The 12958-nt window shown below is 37.7% G+C and overlaps 1 protein-coding gene across 2 annotated transcripts in view; it reads right to left on the bottom strand.

The window, feature by feature from the left end:
- HTT (huntingtin) overlaps positions 1 to 12958 on the bottom strand; it is a 220444-nt gene that overhangs the window by 65153 nt on the left and 142333 nt on the right. For both annotated transcript variants that reach the window (XM_072620070.1, XM_072620071.1), the window contains 6 exons: positions 9984 to 10125; positions 7779 to 7958; positions 6780 to 6956; positions 6427 to 6503; positions 3117 to 3255; positions 565 to 687 (listed from right to left, as the gene is read on the bottom strand). In XM_072620070.1, coding sequence (XP_072476171.1) covers positions 565 to 687; positions 3117 to 3255; positions 6427 to 6503; positions 6780 to 6956; positions 7779 to 7958; positions 9984 to 10125 — 838 coding nt within the window. The remainder of the gene's footprint in view (positions 1 to 564; positions 688 to 3116; positions 3256 to 6426; positions 6504 to 6779; positions 6957 to 7778; positions 7959 to 9983; positions 10126 to 12958) is intronic.

The raw sequence follows: 12958 nt of genomic DNA, 5'->3' as shown, positions 1-12958 counted from the left end.
AAATAAATTTTTAAAATTGTCTTGAATTCCTAAGAATGATTTTTTCTTTGAAAACTTAATCAAAAACAAATAAACAATTTTACTCAACGAACATTTAATTAATTTATCTTTATTTATTTGAGAATTCTGCAATTAGGACATAAAATATGGTACATTCAAATATAAGTGACAATTTTTAATGACAAACATTAATCTGGATTTCTGCATTATTTGTCATTTTCATTAAAGGTGATACTCAAAAAAATTGGTGATGCTCTGGAAAAAAATCTTCATTTTCTTTAGTTATATGAATGGCTGAATTCAAGTCAATGATCCTAGAAGGCTAATGTTGGTATGATTAATAATATTCCTTATATGTATTAAAAATACAATAAATTTTACCATGAGAAATACCTTACACAGAACTGCTATATTCTGTGTATACATTTCAAGAATAGTATGTTGCCTAATGCACAGTATATTTCAAGTATGGTATATTATCTACCAAGTAACCAGAACTAAGTGTAAATGGAACCAAATAATGTAACAGATTACCCCTCTTCTTACTACACAAAGAATACTTACCTTATTCATCATGAAAGGGGCCAGTTCACCAGGAGGAATCCTATTTACCAGCTCTGCACCTTCCAGCAGTGCTGAGTCTGACTTAGTGCAACACTGAGATCTGACTAGAGACACATACCAGTCCTAAAAGAAAAATGATGAACTCTTTCATTTTAATGGTCTCTATGAAAGACAATTCTGAAAGACAAGTCCTTTCTTTTAAAACCCACTCTATTTCATCTAGACTCAAGAATAATTTTTCTTTTGGTCAAGCACAGGTTAACTCCCACTTCAATTAATTCCATGAGAAATTAATTAATTTTAAGGTTTAACAAACAAGTGTGACATTTTACTTCCACCAAGTGCCCAGTTAACAGTGCAGGTTGCCAGTTGGGCTGAAGCAGCAAGGCACTAGGTGCCAGGCACAAGAGATCACCATTACCACAACCCTAAACACCATCTCCCCTCAGACCCTGAGAAGAGCCACAGGCCCTCAAACCAAAAGAGTAGAAAGTAGAAATGCTTCCAGCCCAGTGGCCTCATCCTGTGAAACAACCCCTGACCACCACTCCTTTGGGGCTACAACCACAGCTACTGATGACCCAGAAATCAAAGTTCTTGCCACTAAAATCCTTAGCCCTGTCAAATGATTTAACATCAGAAACCAATGATTTTTAATGGTACAAATGACATTAAAGAATAGGCAATTACATATGTTTTGCCGCTGCATGAGAGACTATGGGACCTTTCCATCTGACTTCCATGTGACCTATTCCCCATTAGAAGGTGACCTTCTTGAGAGCAGAAATTGTCTTACTTTTCTACTGGGACTCAGCACAGTACTTTGCATAAGGAAATGCTTTTTTGTTCATCCATTCCACAACATTATTATCATTAAGCAATCATTTCCTGTCCTAAAAATAAGTGCTATCTGAAAGTGAAATGTAAGGCAGTAAATCCCTTTTCATAAAAGGCCTTCAAAATAATACTGATAACAATAAACAACTAACATTTATGTAGCACTTTGAGATTTGCAAAGCACTTTACACGTGTTATCTCATTTGATCTTCAAGGCAATCCCTCCAGTGAGGTAGATGCTATTATCTCCTAAATTTTACAGATAAGGAAACTGAGATCAAGAGAGGTTAAGTGACTTCCCCAGGGTCACATAGCTTAATAGTAAGTGACCGAATTAGGATTCAAACTTAGGTATTCCTGACTTTAAAACAAAACTCAAAAAAAGTGTCTGAATTTTTATCCAATTTTTAAAGCTCATCTCTAATGTAAACTACTCCATGAAGACTTCCTGATCTCAATTTCATTTTGTATCTTTCCACTCCATTTATCATATATTACTGAATATTACTGTTATCTGAGTAAGTATCTTTCAGCCTTCTTAGATCATAATCTCCTCAAGGACAGGACCTATGCTTTAGCTCTTTATGTATGGTGATAAACACATTACGCACACAGTATGTACTTAAATGTTTACAACTGAATTTTGAAACGCTTCACTTTACATGCAATTCCTTTTTGCCAGGCCTCAGGGACTATGAACGTCATTTGCTTTGTCAGAGATCAAAACTGATGACAGCAGGATGCTCTACAGGGTACCCTGTCTTTTGTTTTCTGAACCCTCTCCCCTCATGAGTTACCAGGACTGTGAGACTTAAAAACTAGCTAAACTAAAATAGGAAGGAGAGACACCCACCTAGAAGTCTAAAGTTCATGGGTGACATTAAATTCCGTTTCTCCAAAAGGAAAGGAGAAGAAACTTGAAAACATTTAACCATGTCTTTCTCCACAAAGTACTTTCTCAATGTGTTTCATTTGGAGGATAAAGACAGCAGCAGGAGTCAGGTCTTCAGTGAGAGCTCTATTGCCATCATATATAGTAACCTGCAAAGTGCCTGACTCCTTCAAGTAAGCAGAGAAGGGTGAGGATGGTGGTTGGAAAGTAATCTCAGATGCTGATGAGGGTGAGAAGAGCCAGGCAAAAGAATACAATGCACAAAGGAATCAAAGAAGAGACATGAGCACTGGGAGTACAGAAAACATCTGTAAAACTGGACTGTTCTTTAAATCTGAATAGCCTTTCTACAGTGAGGTAATTCAACCTATCACTGTCCCCATTCAACCACCTACAATCAGATCCTCACATCTCCACTTCGTTGTTCAATTCACCGCCTAACAAATGAACAAGCATCCAATATTTCCTTTTTTTACAAGAAGAAGCTCCCCCATTTCCTCCCAAGTGCTTCTTCCTTAAGCCCAGAGGTCTCAAAATGTGAAAAGGCAAGGGAGTTGCTATCCTCTCATTATCAAGGCCATTTTCCCCCTTCTACTTCAACATAAGATGAGAGAGCCAAAAGCTAAACAATCCTAAGATCTGGTCTACTTATAAGTTTTCTTCTTTCTAGGGCACCATATCACTTTAGTAACTGAAACAAACCTAAGACAGCACGCTCGACAAAAGCCCAAGAATATTTTTAGCCCTGCTACATCCATCTGCACTCATGGACATTACAAGGTAAGGCAGTGTATACTTGTCAATAAAAGCTCTGTTCACTTACTTGGTCTGGATTTATCATCTCTAGTGACAAGTGACTGTCCCCATCCAGGGGGTGTGAAGTGACTACAGGAGAAGGGCTAGCTGTCTCTGGTGCTACTGTACGACGAAACCTGTCCAGCAGGGAATAGAGTCTTTGGTGTCTGAAATACAAGTGAAATAAAAACACAGGAACTTGGAATACAGGTGATCCTAAAGGCTGCCTGGTTTAACCCCTACCAATAACAATCTATTTAAGATTACAGATTTGACCACAGAAACAAGGAATTCTAAACATTATTAACAGACTGTAGTTACATGAAATGGTAAAAGCATGGGCAGAATGAGAGTAAGCATGTAATACTGTAAACATGGGTGGTATTTAAGGTATCAATCAGAATGAGACTAGTCAGATTAAAAAACAACAAATTTACAGAAAGTGATGCTGTTTTTAATTCCAAATCATAGCTATGTTTTACTCCTATTAGAAAAACCAATTTTCTAAAAATTTATTCTCAGTGAACATTTGCAATAGGAAATGTAAAGTATTCTAAGAACTTTGGAGTTGCAGGGCCTGACACCTGCTGATTCTTAGCTATCTAATTTTGGAAGAGTCACTTGACCTCAATCGGCCTCAGTTTCTTCATCTGAATAATGAGGATAAAAATAGTTGCGTTCTTTGACTCAGAGTATGACTGGAGGTGGGGGAGAGGGGACATTAATTAAAATCGCAGTCCTAGTGCAGTGCCTAACAAACTAGAAAAGTCTGCCAACAAACACTTTCCCTGTCATTTGATATTGAGCCAGCCTAATTTCATAAGCAGGAGACTGGATACCCATGATATACTGTTCTACACAGCAGCTCATTAAGACCACTTAGAAGGGGGCATAGGGGTTTGGGATTGAACAGGTGGAGGAAGCACCAAAACCCATGAAATGTCAGATGCAGCATACTACTGTGTCCTACTTAACAGACGCACACACAAGAGGCACACAGCCTATCACATATTCAGAAAGCTAAAATTTCTTATCTGCTTCCTACTTAAACACCTAACCCTCAAACACAGCCTGAAATTTCTGCCACAGGGTCATGTGTTGAAAGGTTCATTTCCTTAGGAAAAAGAGACAAACTAATGCCCATTTTCACACTGGGCCTTCTAGCTTGAGAATGCCAAGCTCAAAAATCACAACAAAATCTATTTCATAATAAAGAGGCAAACAATTAGGCAGACACCAGCTGTCCTCAACTGCTCACAAAGTTGTGGTGTAAAAATCAACACAGGACTTAAAAGTCAGACAAAAAAAACAAAGCAGACAAGCAGGGTTGAATACAGACAAGTTACACACACTTAAAGAGACTCAGTTTTCTCATCTGTGAAATGCAGATAATAATACAGATAATACTTAAATCCCTGAACTATTGGGGGGAAACTACATGAGACAAAGTATGTCTCATTCCCAGGTTTATATTCTACCATTATCCTCACTGCCCTACCATGAGCCTACCATGAGATGGTCTCCACCTCTGGAAGGCCAGGCTCTGTTTGCCTATCTCCCTACCTCTTTCCCTCTTCCTCTCCTCCCCTCTTTTTCTCTCCCTCTATCCTTCTCTCCCTACTTCTCTCTCTCCCTTCCCTCCTTTACCCCCTTTCCCTCCCTTTCTTCCCCCATCTCTTCCCCAGTCCCACTATGAAGTGCTATCCCCAGCCTGGGAGACTGGCCTTGCTGCTGTCCTGCCACCTGCCACTTCGTCTCCCAGCTCCCAGCTTTTCTAGGGGCTGTCCCCCATGCCTGTGATTTTTTCACTCCTCAACTGAGTCTCAGGCCCTCCTTGTTTTTCTTCAAGTCCCAACTAAAATCCACCTTTTACAGGACTTGTCCTAAGACCTCTTAATACTGGTACTTTTTCTCTGCTGATTATCTCCATTTTATACTGTATATCTTATTTGTACATAATATTTTGGATGTTGTCTCCCCCATCAGATTGTGAACTCTGAGAGCAGGAGATGGGTTGTTTCTTTTTGTTTGTTTTGGCAGGGTGGATTGCCAGTGCTTAAAATACATGCTGACTGATATTCTAGTGCAAGTTCCTTGAGGGCAAGGAAGGTCTTGCTTACCTGTGTTTGAATCCCCAGGGCTTAACTCAATGACTGGTATATAGAGAGGTTTAATACATGCTTTATTTATATATGTGAAATACTGTATAATATTAAAATATGTAAAGGCTTACTCTTATTACAATTATATTATTATTACTACTACTCTGGCTGCTGTTGTAGACCTCACAGGTCTCAAGGACATTCTTCTTTGAAACTTCCTATTCAGATCCAAAACATAAGCAAATATCATGAAAATGCATAAAAGCTACAGTAAATGTACTTTTTAAGCCTGACATGACTAACACATTTTATACAGACTTTGCAAATACAATTTGATGAAAGAAAATAGTGATTTTTCTTGATGTTTTTGCATTTCGCAGAGAGAGAATTCTGTAAGATTATAAGCATTTGGCTTATCAAGAAAGAAGCCAAAATCTAAGTCAGGTTTTTCTGACTCCTATTTCAGTACTGCAGTAATTAATTAGATGATGTTTACTCCAAATTGTTAGAAAGATGAGAATAATTTTCAAATTCATGTCCAACTTCTTTGACAATGAGCGGCTTCACCTGTTATTAAATATTTGCCAAAAGACCAGGTCTTCCACATTTTCTGCAATAGCTACGTTCTTAAAAAGTCATTTGTTTAAAAAAAATACTATTGACCACAACTCCTCATATTTATATAGTGTTTTAAGGTTATAAATTAAAATATCATGATGTAGAAAAGGACCTTAGAGGTCATTTCCCACCCCCAACCCCAATATTTTATGGATGAAGAAACTGGGAGGGAAGGGAAAGGGAGGGGGAAAGGGAGAGATTAAGGGAGAAGTTGAGGGAGAGAGAGCAGAAGAGGGAGAAAAAGAGGGACAGGGAGGGAGGGAGGGAGAGGGAAAAGGATGGGGCAGGGGGATAGTAAAGAGAATGGAGGAGGGAGAGGGAGGGAGAGAACAGAGAAAGGGTCATGGAGAGGGAGAGAGAGATCTAGAAATCCACAGGACCTAACACCTCTAAAACAATTTTCTTCCACTTGTCTGTTTCTAAATGAATTTAGTTTTGTAAATCAAGTACAAAATAGGAGACTAACACAATTTAAAGACATACTTCAAGGAACCTCTTGTATAACAGTCTTCCTTTCACTTGAATAATTACTTAAACCTTCCCATTTCAATTTAAATGCCTTTTATGTTTAGATACTGGGTTTTTCTTGAAGCACTCACTTGCATTGAAAAGTATTACCTCTGAGCTAATCCGCTTTTTTGAAGGTATTCCTGAATTCTATTCAGTTCTTCCACAGGTAACTGTGACATGCTGTTCTGTAGAAAACAGGGACATATATGAACCAAAAATTCCTATACGTTTTTAAGAGGATCAAAGATAACATTACATGAGATATCTTTTTAAAGGCAGGTCAAAACAAAGATAAACAGATGTGATATGCACATCAAACATAGAAGGAATGAGAAATACACACTTATTTAGATCAGCCAGTAAGTATTAATAAGAAAATACTATGGATAAAAACATGTAACTGTACTGACTGGACTCACAAGTTTAAATTAGATATCAAAATCAAGGGTTTATTTCGGTACCTGTAGGTTGGCAGCCAAAAGCATTTCTACTCGACGACAAGCAAGTGTGTCAACCATGCGAGCCAGCACACGGAATGGCGTACACAAAAGCTTGTCCACGTACAACATGAGCACAGCACCAGACTGGCTGAGGTGAATCCCTTCTAAGCACTGCAGCGTCTTCTTCAGGGTTGTTGGCTAAATTGTTGAAGGAGAAGGAAAGATCACAGATGATTTTTCATGGATACATATTTGACATGAACCTCACAACTGCTCTGTTTACAAGTTGTTGCAGGCTCTCTACTGCTTGGGCTAGCATCAAAGCCTTTCATACCTGGCAGCTACCATACCTTCCCAGTTTTATTTCATATTAACCTCATTTGCTCTATTCATCAACAGATGAATTAGATGTTCTGTGTTCCCAATAAGCTCCATGCTCTCTCACTTTTAATGCCTTTGCTCCCCATTTTCCCTGGTCCTAGAACGTCCAACCCCACCTATCTCCCATCCCTAATAATTGCCTAATAAATTCCTACCAAATCTTTCCAATCTAACTCAAATGTCACCTCCTGCAAGATGTCCTGCAACTCCCTAGGCATATGGCAAGCCCTCCCTCCCTTCACATAGCTTTCTCTTCAGAACCTATCTAATGAGTTATCATAATATATATCAAATAGCATTACATATCATACAATATACTATTATATATTATGTAATTATGTATAATATGTCATAATATAATATCATATGATATTATCATATATGACACATTACAATTATCTGTTTATGTATCACATGCTTAAAACTAGACTGGAAGTTACATAAAGGCAGGGACCATGTTCCATTTTAAAACTGCTTCTCCTATAGCATCCCAGCACAATAATATGTACTCAGGAAGTGTTTAATAAATGTTTGCTGAATTCAATTAGAACTGAAATTAAAAGAAAATATTCTTATTATCTCAAGAGAGAAGTAGAGATGGCATTATTGTTGTCATGAGTATATTGAAGACAGACTTACAGATGAAAGGTTTTCACAGCGAGATTGAATTGCCTGGATGAAAAGCCCACTAGCAGCTGAATTCCTGTGGACTGCACTAATAAAGTCTTGTACTGGAGGCTCATGGGAGAGACTGATCAAATCTTGAATATGATTCACAATAAGCCAGGTTAAATGTTCTGAGTCATACAGGTTTTGACACTGAAGAAAGAACACAGTAATACATTTCCTCATTCCAAAGCAAAAATGATCATATTTATATTTTAATACTATATTTTCAAAAATCTCTGCTATGGAGAACAAAGAAAATCTTTATCAATGTGTAGCACTTATGTGAGCACGAAACAAAAAATTCCAGGTTTGCAGAATAGATTCAATTTACAAAATCTAAAAGCTTCAAGGTGAAACAATTTCAACACTCAAGAAGAGGTATAAAATAGTATGTGTTAAATGGCAGTTAGATAGCTGGACTGTGACACTTCAAGACAAACTAGTAGTCCATGCAAGATGGGATACAAGCATATGGTACCACAACGTATCAGTGTATTTTTAGTTTTGTCTAGGAAGAGCATGCTCAGACCATAATCTATGTGGATAGGAAGAGGTGCCTCAAAGGATTTTAACTGGAGACTAAAATCCTTCAAGTCCTCTAACACCTTTCCTTCTGGATCTAGAGTAACTCACATTGTTCTGGTACTTTACAATTGTGAAGTAGATAAATGTTACTAACTAGTATTACCCCAAAAGTTACAGATGAAGACACTGAGGCTCTGAGTGGTTAAAACAACTTGTCCAAGGTCACAAAGCTATCAATAGGAAGGGCCAAGATTCAGACCCAAGTCTCTGGACTCCAAGTACAATGATCTTTCCACCATTATCATCACCAAGAAACTGCGCATGGGTTGTATCTCTCACAAAGTTGGAAAATTGTCAGCAAGAGTTAATTAATTTGGTTTCTCAAGTAAACTTTCCTATTCAGGAGAGAGTACGTTAATCAGAAAACACGTTAAAGTATGTTGTTTGGATTTCTCCTTTGCTGCAATCAAATTCTATCTTACATTTGTATATAAGATGCATTCTCTCTATCACACTACAAACTATTTGAGGAGAAGAAATGTTATGTTTTTTGCCAGTGATTTTCAGCATAGAGCTCACAATTCTTATTTTCTTTTTTAAAGAAGTTTGTTCAAAGTGAACTTGAGGACAATAGTTCTCTACAGAAGGCCAGAATTTGCCCTGCCCCAGAGCCAGGTAACATCTTAAGTCAAGAGTTTTCAACTCAGTCTATATGAAGGAAATTCCCAAAAGGAATCTCTAGGTTTTTCCAAGTGAAAATGGGATTGATATTAACAATCAATTTGCTAAGCTAGCTATATAATATAGCCTATAAAGACAGAGATACCCATGCTCTTATTTCATTTAACAATATTTACATGTTATTTCAAAACTAGATCTTTTAGATTTTTAAGACCTATTTACGTAGAAACTGTAAACAGTAGTTTGTCTACCGCCCTTCCCCATCTTTTGTGTTGCTTAAATTTATCATTTTATGGTTTGGGTTTTTTTTTATATATATATACTGCCTGTGAATAGGTAATATTAAAGAATGATATTCAAAAGGTTTGGAAGTAGAGTAGGGTAGAAAGAAAATATATCAACCTGAATAGAAACTAGGTATAAAGCAAAATAAAAAGGCACCTATCATACCAATGAAGAAACTACTTTCCTAAGAACTTTTACTGAAGTTAAATAAATTTGCCTGACTTACTAAACACTACTTAACAAAGCACCCTTGAAGCTATTTTATTTACTGGGGTTTGATGGAAAAATAAACAAATGAAAAGAAAGTACACTACAGTCAACTCTCTATTATCTAAGCTAGTGGAGGGAAAAAGTAGCATAAATGATCCAACACAACAGATACTACCCAAATTCTCCCTATTCAGGCACTATTTGGGAGCAAAGACCTACCAGTTTAATTTTTTTCCTGGACAAGTACAAAAATGAATATTCAGTGACTGAGTACATACCAATTAGGCAGTAAAAAAGAGTTGACCCTCACAAAAACTAGAAGACTAAAAGCAGAGTAGGATTAAATATTGGTCAAAGGTTCTATAATCTCAAAATCATAGAATCTGTAACTAGATAACATAAGAGTTGACTGTAGGTAGGACTGGGAGTTTTGAAAATACATCCCTTTATCATTCATCTGATTGTAAAACTTACAACATAATCACAGAAAAGAATGAGTGCGCCTCTTCGTACTATCTCTCTATTGCACACGCCAAGTGTGGATGCCAAGTGGGAATCCTCACCATCGCTAGACATCTGAGGGCTGAGTAGCTTCGTACTGGAAAGACTGTGCCTTCTGGAAGGAACAATATTGTTCACGGTGAGCATAATTAAGCATAGTTCAGAACTAGGTACAAAGAAGTGACTTCAAATAGTAAGCTATAAGAGGAATGCAACACTGACAACAAGCATCGACCCGAAAGATTTTTCCTCCAGCAAAAGGAGGGTAAGTCTTTTCATAAAGTAGAATTCTGTGATATGTGAAAAACTGTGATGATGTAATGAGTTATATTACCGAGTTTCTATTTCACCAAAAGGGAGGAATTACGATGATATAACTTTTATACACACTCTTGTGTTTTGAATTTAAGCCCTGAAAAATCGAACTGGCAAGGTTTAAGGATAAGCAATGACATTTCCTCATTATGTTTTCTTGAAAACACTGTAACATGTCAACACAAAAACCAAAAGGCATGGGCTGACAAGAATATGGAACATGAGATGGTGCTTTGACTATAAGACTTGCAAAACACAATAGTTTTAAAATTTTATAATAACCCAGGTGGCCCAAAAGTCTTAATGGAGTTTTCAACTATAATAGCATATTATCATCATCATCATCATCATCATGATAGCTTAAAACTGTATAAGACTTTTGGGACACCCAGATTATTACAAAATGTAAACAGATATACAAAGTACAAAGCTTTTATATTTGAAAATTGCAGTTGATCCTTAAGGATCAAATATAAAATCCTGTTTGGCTTTTAAAGCCCTTCATAAACTGGCCCCTTCCTACCTTTCTAGTCTTCTCCAACCCTACTCCCAAGTCCACTAGGAAGCACCATATGGCACAGACTTGGAATCAAGAAGACTTGAGTTCAAATGTGACCTCATATACTACTGTGTGACCCTAAGTAAGTCACTTAATCTATGACTTCCCCGTCTGGAATATGGGGATCATGAGAGCAGCTACCCCCCAGGGTTGCTGTGAGGATAAAAGGAGATAATATTTGTAAAAGCACTGTGAAAACCTTAAATACAAATTCTAACTAACATTACTTTTTCCACACTATTACCCCATAACACTGGCCTCTTTACTGTTCTTCCCACAAAATACTCCATTTTCCAGGTCTAGGAATTTACTTGATTGTTCCTCATTACTGAAATTCTTTTGACTTCCTGGGGTTCCTTCAAGTCTCAGTGAAAATCCTACTTTCTGCAAGAAGCTTCTCTAAGTCTCCTTAAATGCTAGTGTCTGCCCCCTGCAGTTTCTAACATTTATCCGACACAATTCCTGTTTGTGTATTCTCTCTAAATAAGACTGAATTTTTAGAGTGCAGGAATTGTTTTTGCTTTTGATTCCTTAGTGCTTATCAGAGAACACAGGAGGCACTTTATAAATGCTTATTAATTTGACTCACCATGCAAGGTGGACTAATTTTTCCTTAAAAAGCATTGAAAACATCCTCACTTAGCTGGCTTGGGGGACAAATGGGCAATTCAGGCACACAGGAACTTCCTTCAACTAATCAACTCTTGGTGTCTTCAATGCCTCCTTGTCCCTGTTGAGTATCTACCCTATGACATGCTAGCATTCTTTCCACTGGTAATGGGATGGGCCAGGCTGGCTATGCTTCTTTTCCCTCTGGCCTAAGCTTCTGACTCTCCAGACTGTGCCACTGTACCCCACACAAGTAACTTTTTTACCTCCCCCAATGTTTAGTTCCCTTTCAGTTTCCCAATTAGAATATAAACTAGAGGGAAGGCACAATGCCTAGCACATGATAAGCACTTAGTAAGTGCTTGCTGCCTGCCTACTATGCCTTTTGTTAACAGCTGAATAAACTAAGTTTCTCATTTTGTTTCAATACTGAACATAAACTACCTGGATGGGGCCCAACCCAGGACTTCTGCCTAGCAACTGAAAATAGCACTTAGTTTTTTGCCTACACTATTATCACAAAGTCCTGGATTTTCAAAATTTAAAATTATTTCTGCCAACAATATTTAATTCATTTATTCATTTGGTCTACATTTTTTAAAGAAAAAATAACTATAAACCTGACAAGGCTATCAATTTTCACTACTTCATTCATTTAACAAGCATTTTTAAGCACCTACTATGTGCCAGGCATTACACTAGGTGTTGGGATAACAAAGACAAAATTTGAGGAAACAATCCCTCACTTCATGGAGGTTTCATTAATTAGGCAGGTAACAATTTGGCCACAGACAAGCAAATGAAAAATTACTATGCAAACACAAAGCAACTACAGAAAAGACATCCCAACACGCGGGGTGCTGGTCTAGGCGAGGCTAGGTCTTCTCCAAGTAGTACTTGAGTTCAGCCTGAAAGAAAGCTGGAGATTCTACAGGGGAGAGGTGAGGAAACAATGCATTTCAGCCATGGAGGACAGATTGTTCAAAACATCTTTTGCTGCAAAGAGTCACTTGGAGATGAAACGAGATGTAGCAGAAATAGACCACTTTGGTTGGAAGGTAGAAGGTGTGAAAGACCAATGTGCAATAAGCCTGGAAAGGTAGGCAGGAGCCTGAGAATGAAGGGCTCTAAATACCAAAGGGGCAATTTGCAGCCACTGGAGCTTCCTGAGCAGGGAAGTGACAAGGTCAGATCTTTACTTGAGAAAGACCACTTTGGCAGCGGAGGAAGGATAGAATGAACAGGAAAGAGACTGGAGGGAGGTAGACCAATTTATAAGGCTATTGCAATAACCCATAATGGTATGAAGAGGGACTGAAGTAGGGTGGTGGCTATGTTAGTTTAGAGAAAGGAATGGATGCAAGAGATGTTGTAAAGGTAAAACTGACAAGATCTAGGAAAGACTGGATATGCTAGGTGATGGGATTAGAGTTGAGAAACACAGTAAAATGATGGTTGGTATCCT

The sequence above is a fragment of the Notamacropus eugenii genome, chromosome 6 (genome assembly GCF_028372415.1).
Source record: "Notamacropus eugenii isolate mMacEug1 chromosome 6, mMacEug1.pri_v2, whole genome shotgun sequence".
Lineage (NCBI taxonomy): Eukaryota > Metazoa > Chordata > Mammalia > Diprotodontia > Macropodidae > Notamacropus > Notamacropus eugenii.
Note: the sequence above shows the minus strand (reverse complement) of the source record. Positions and strands in the feature narration are given on the sequence as shown.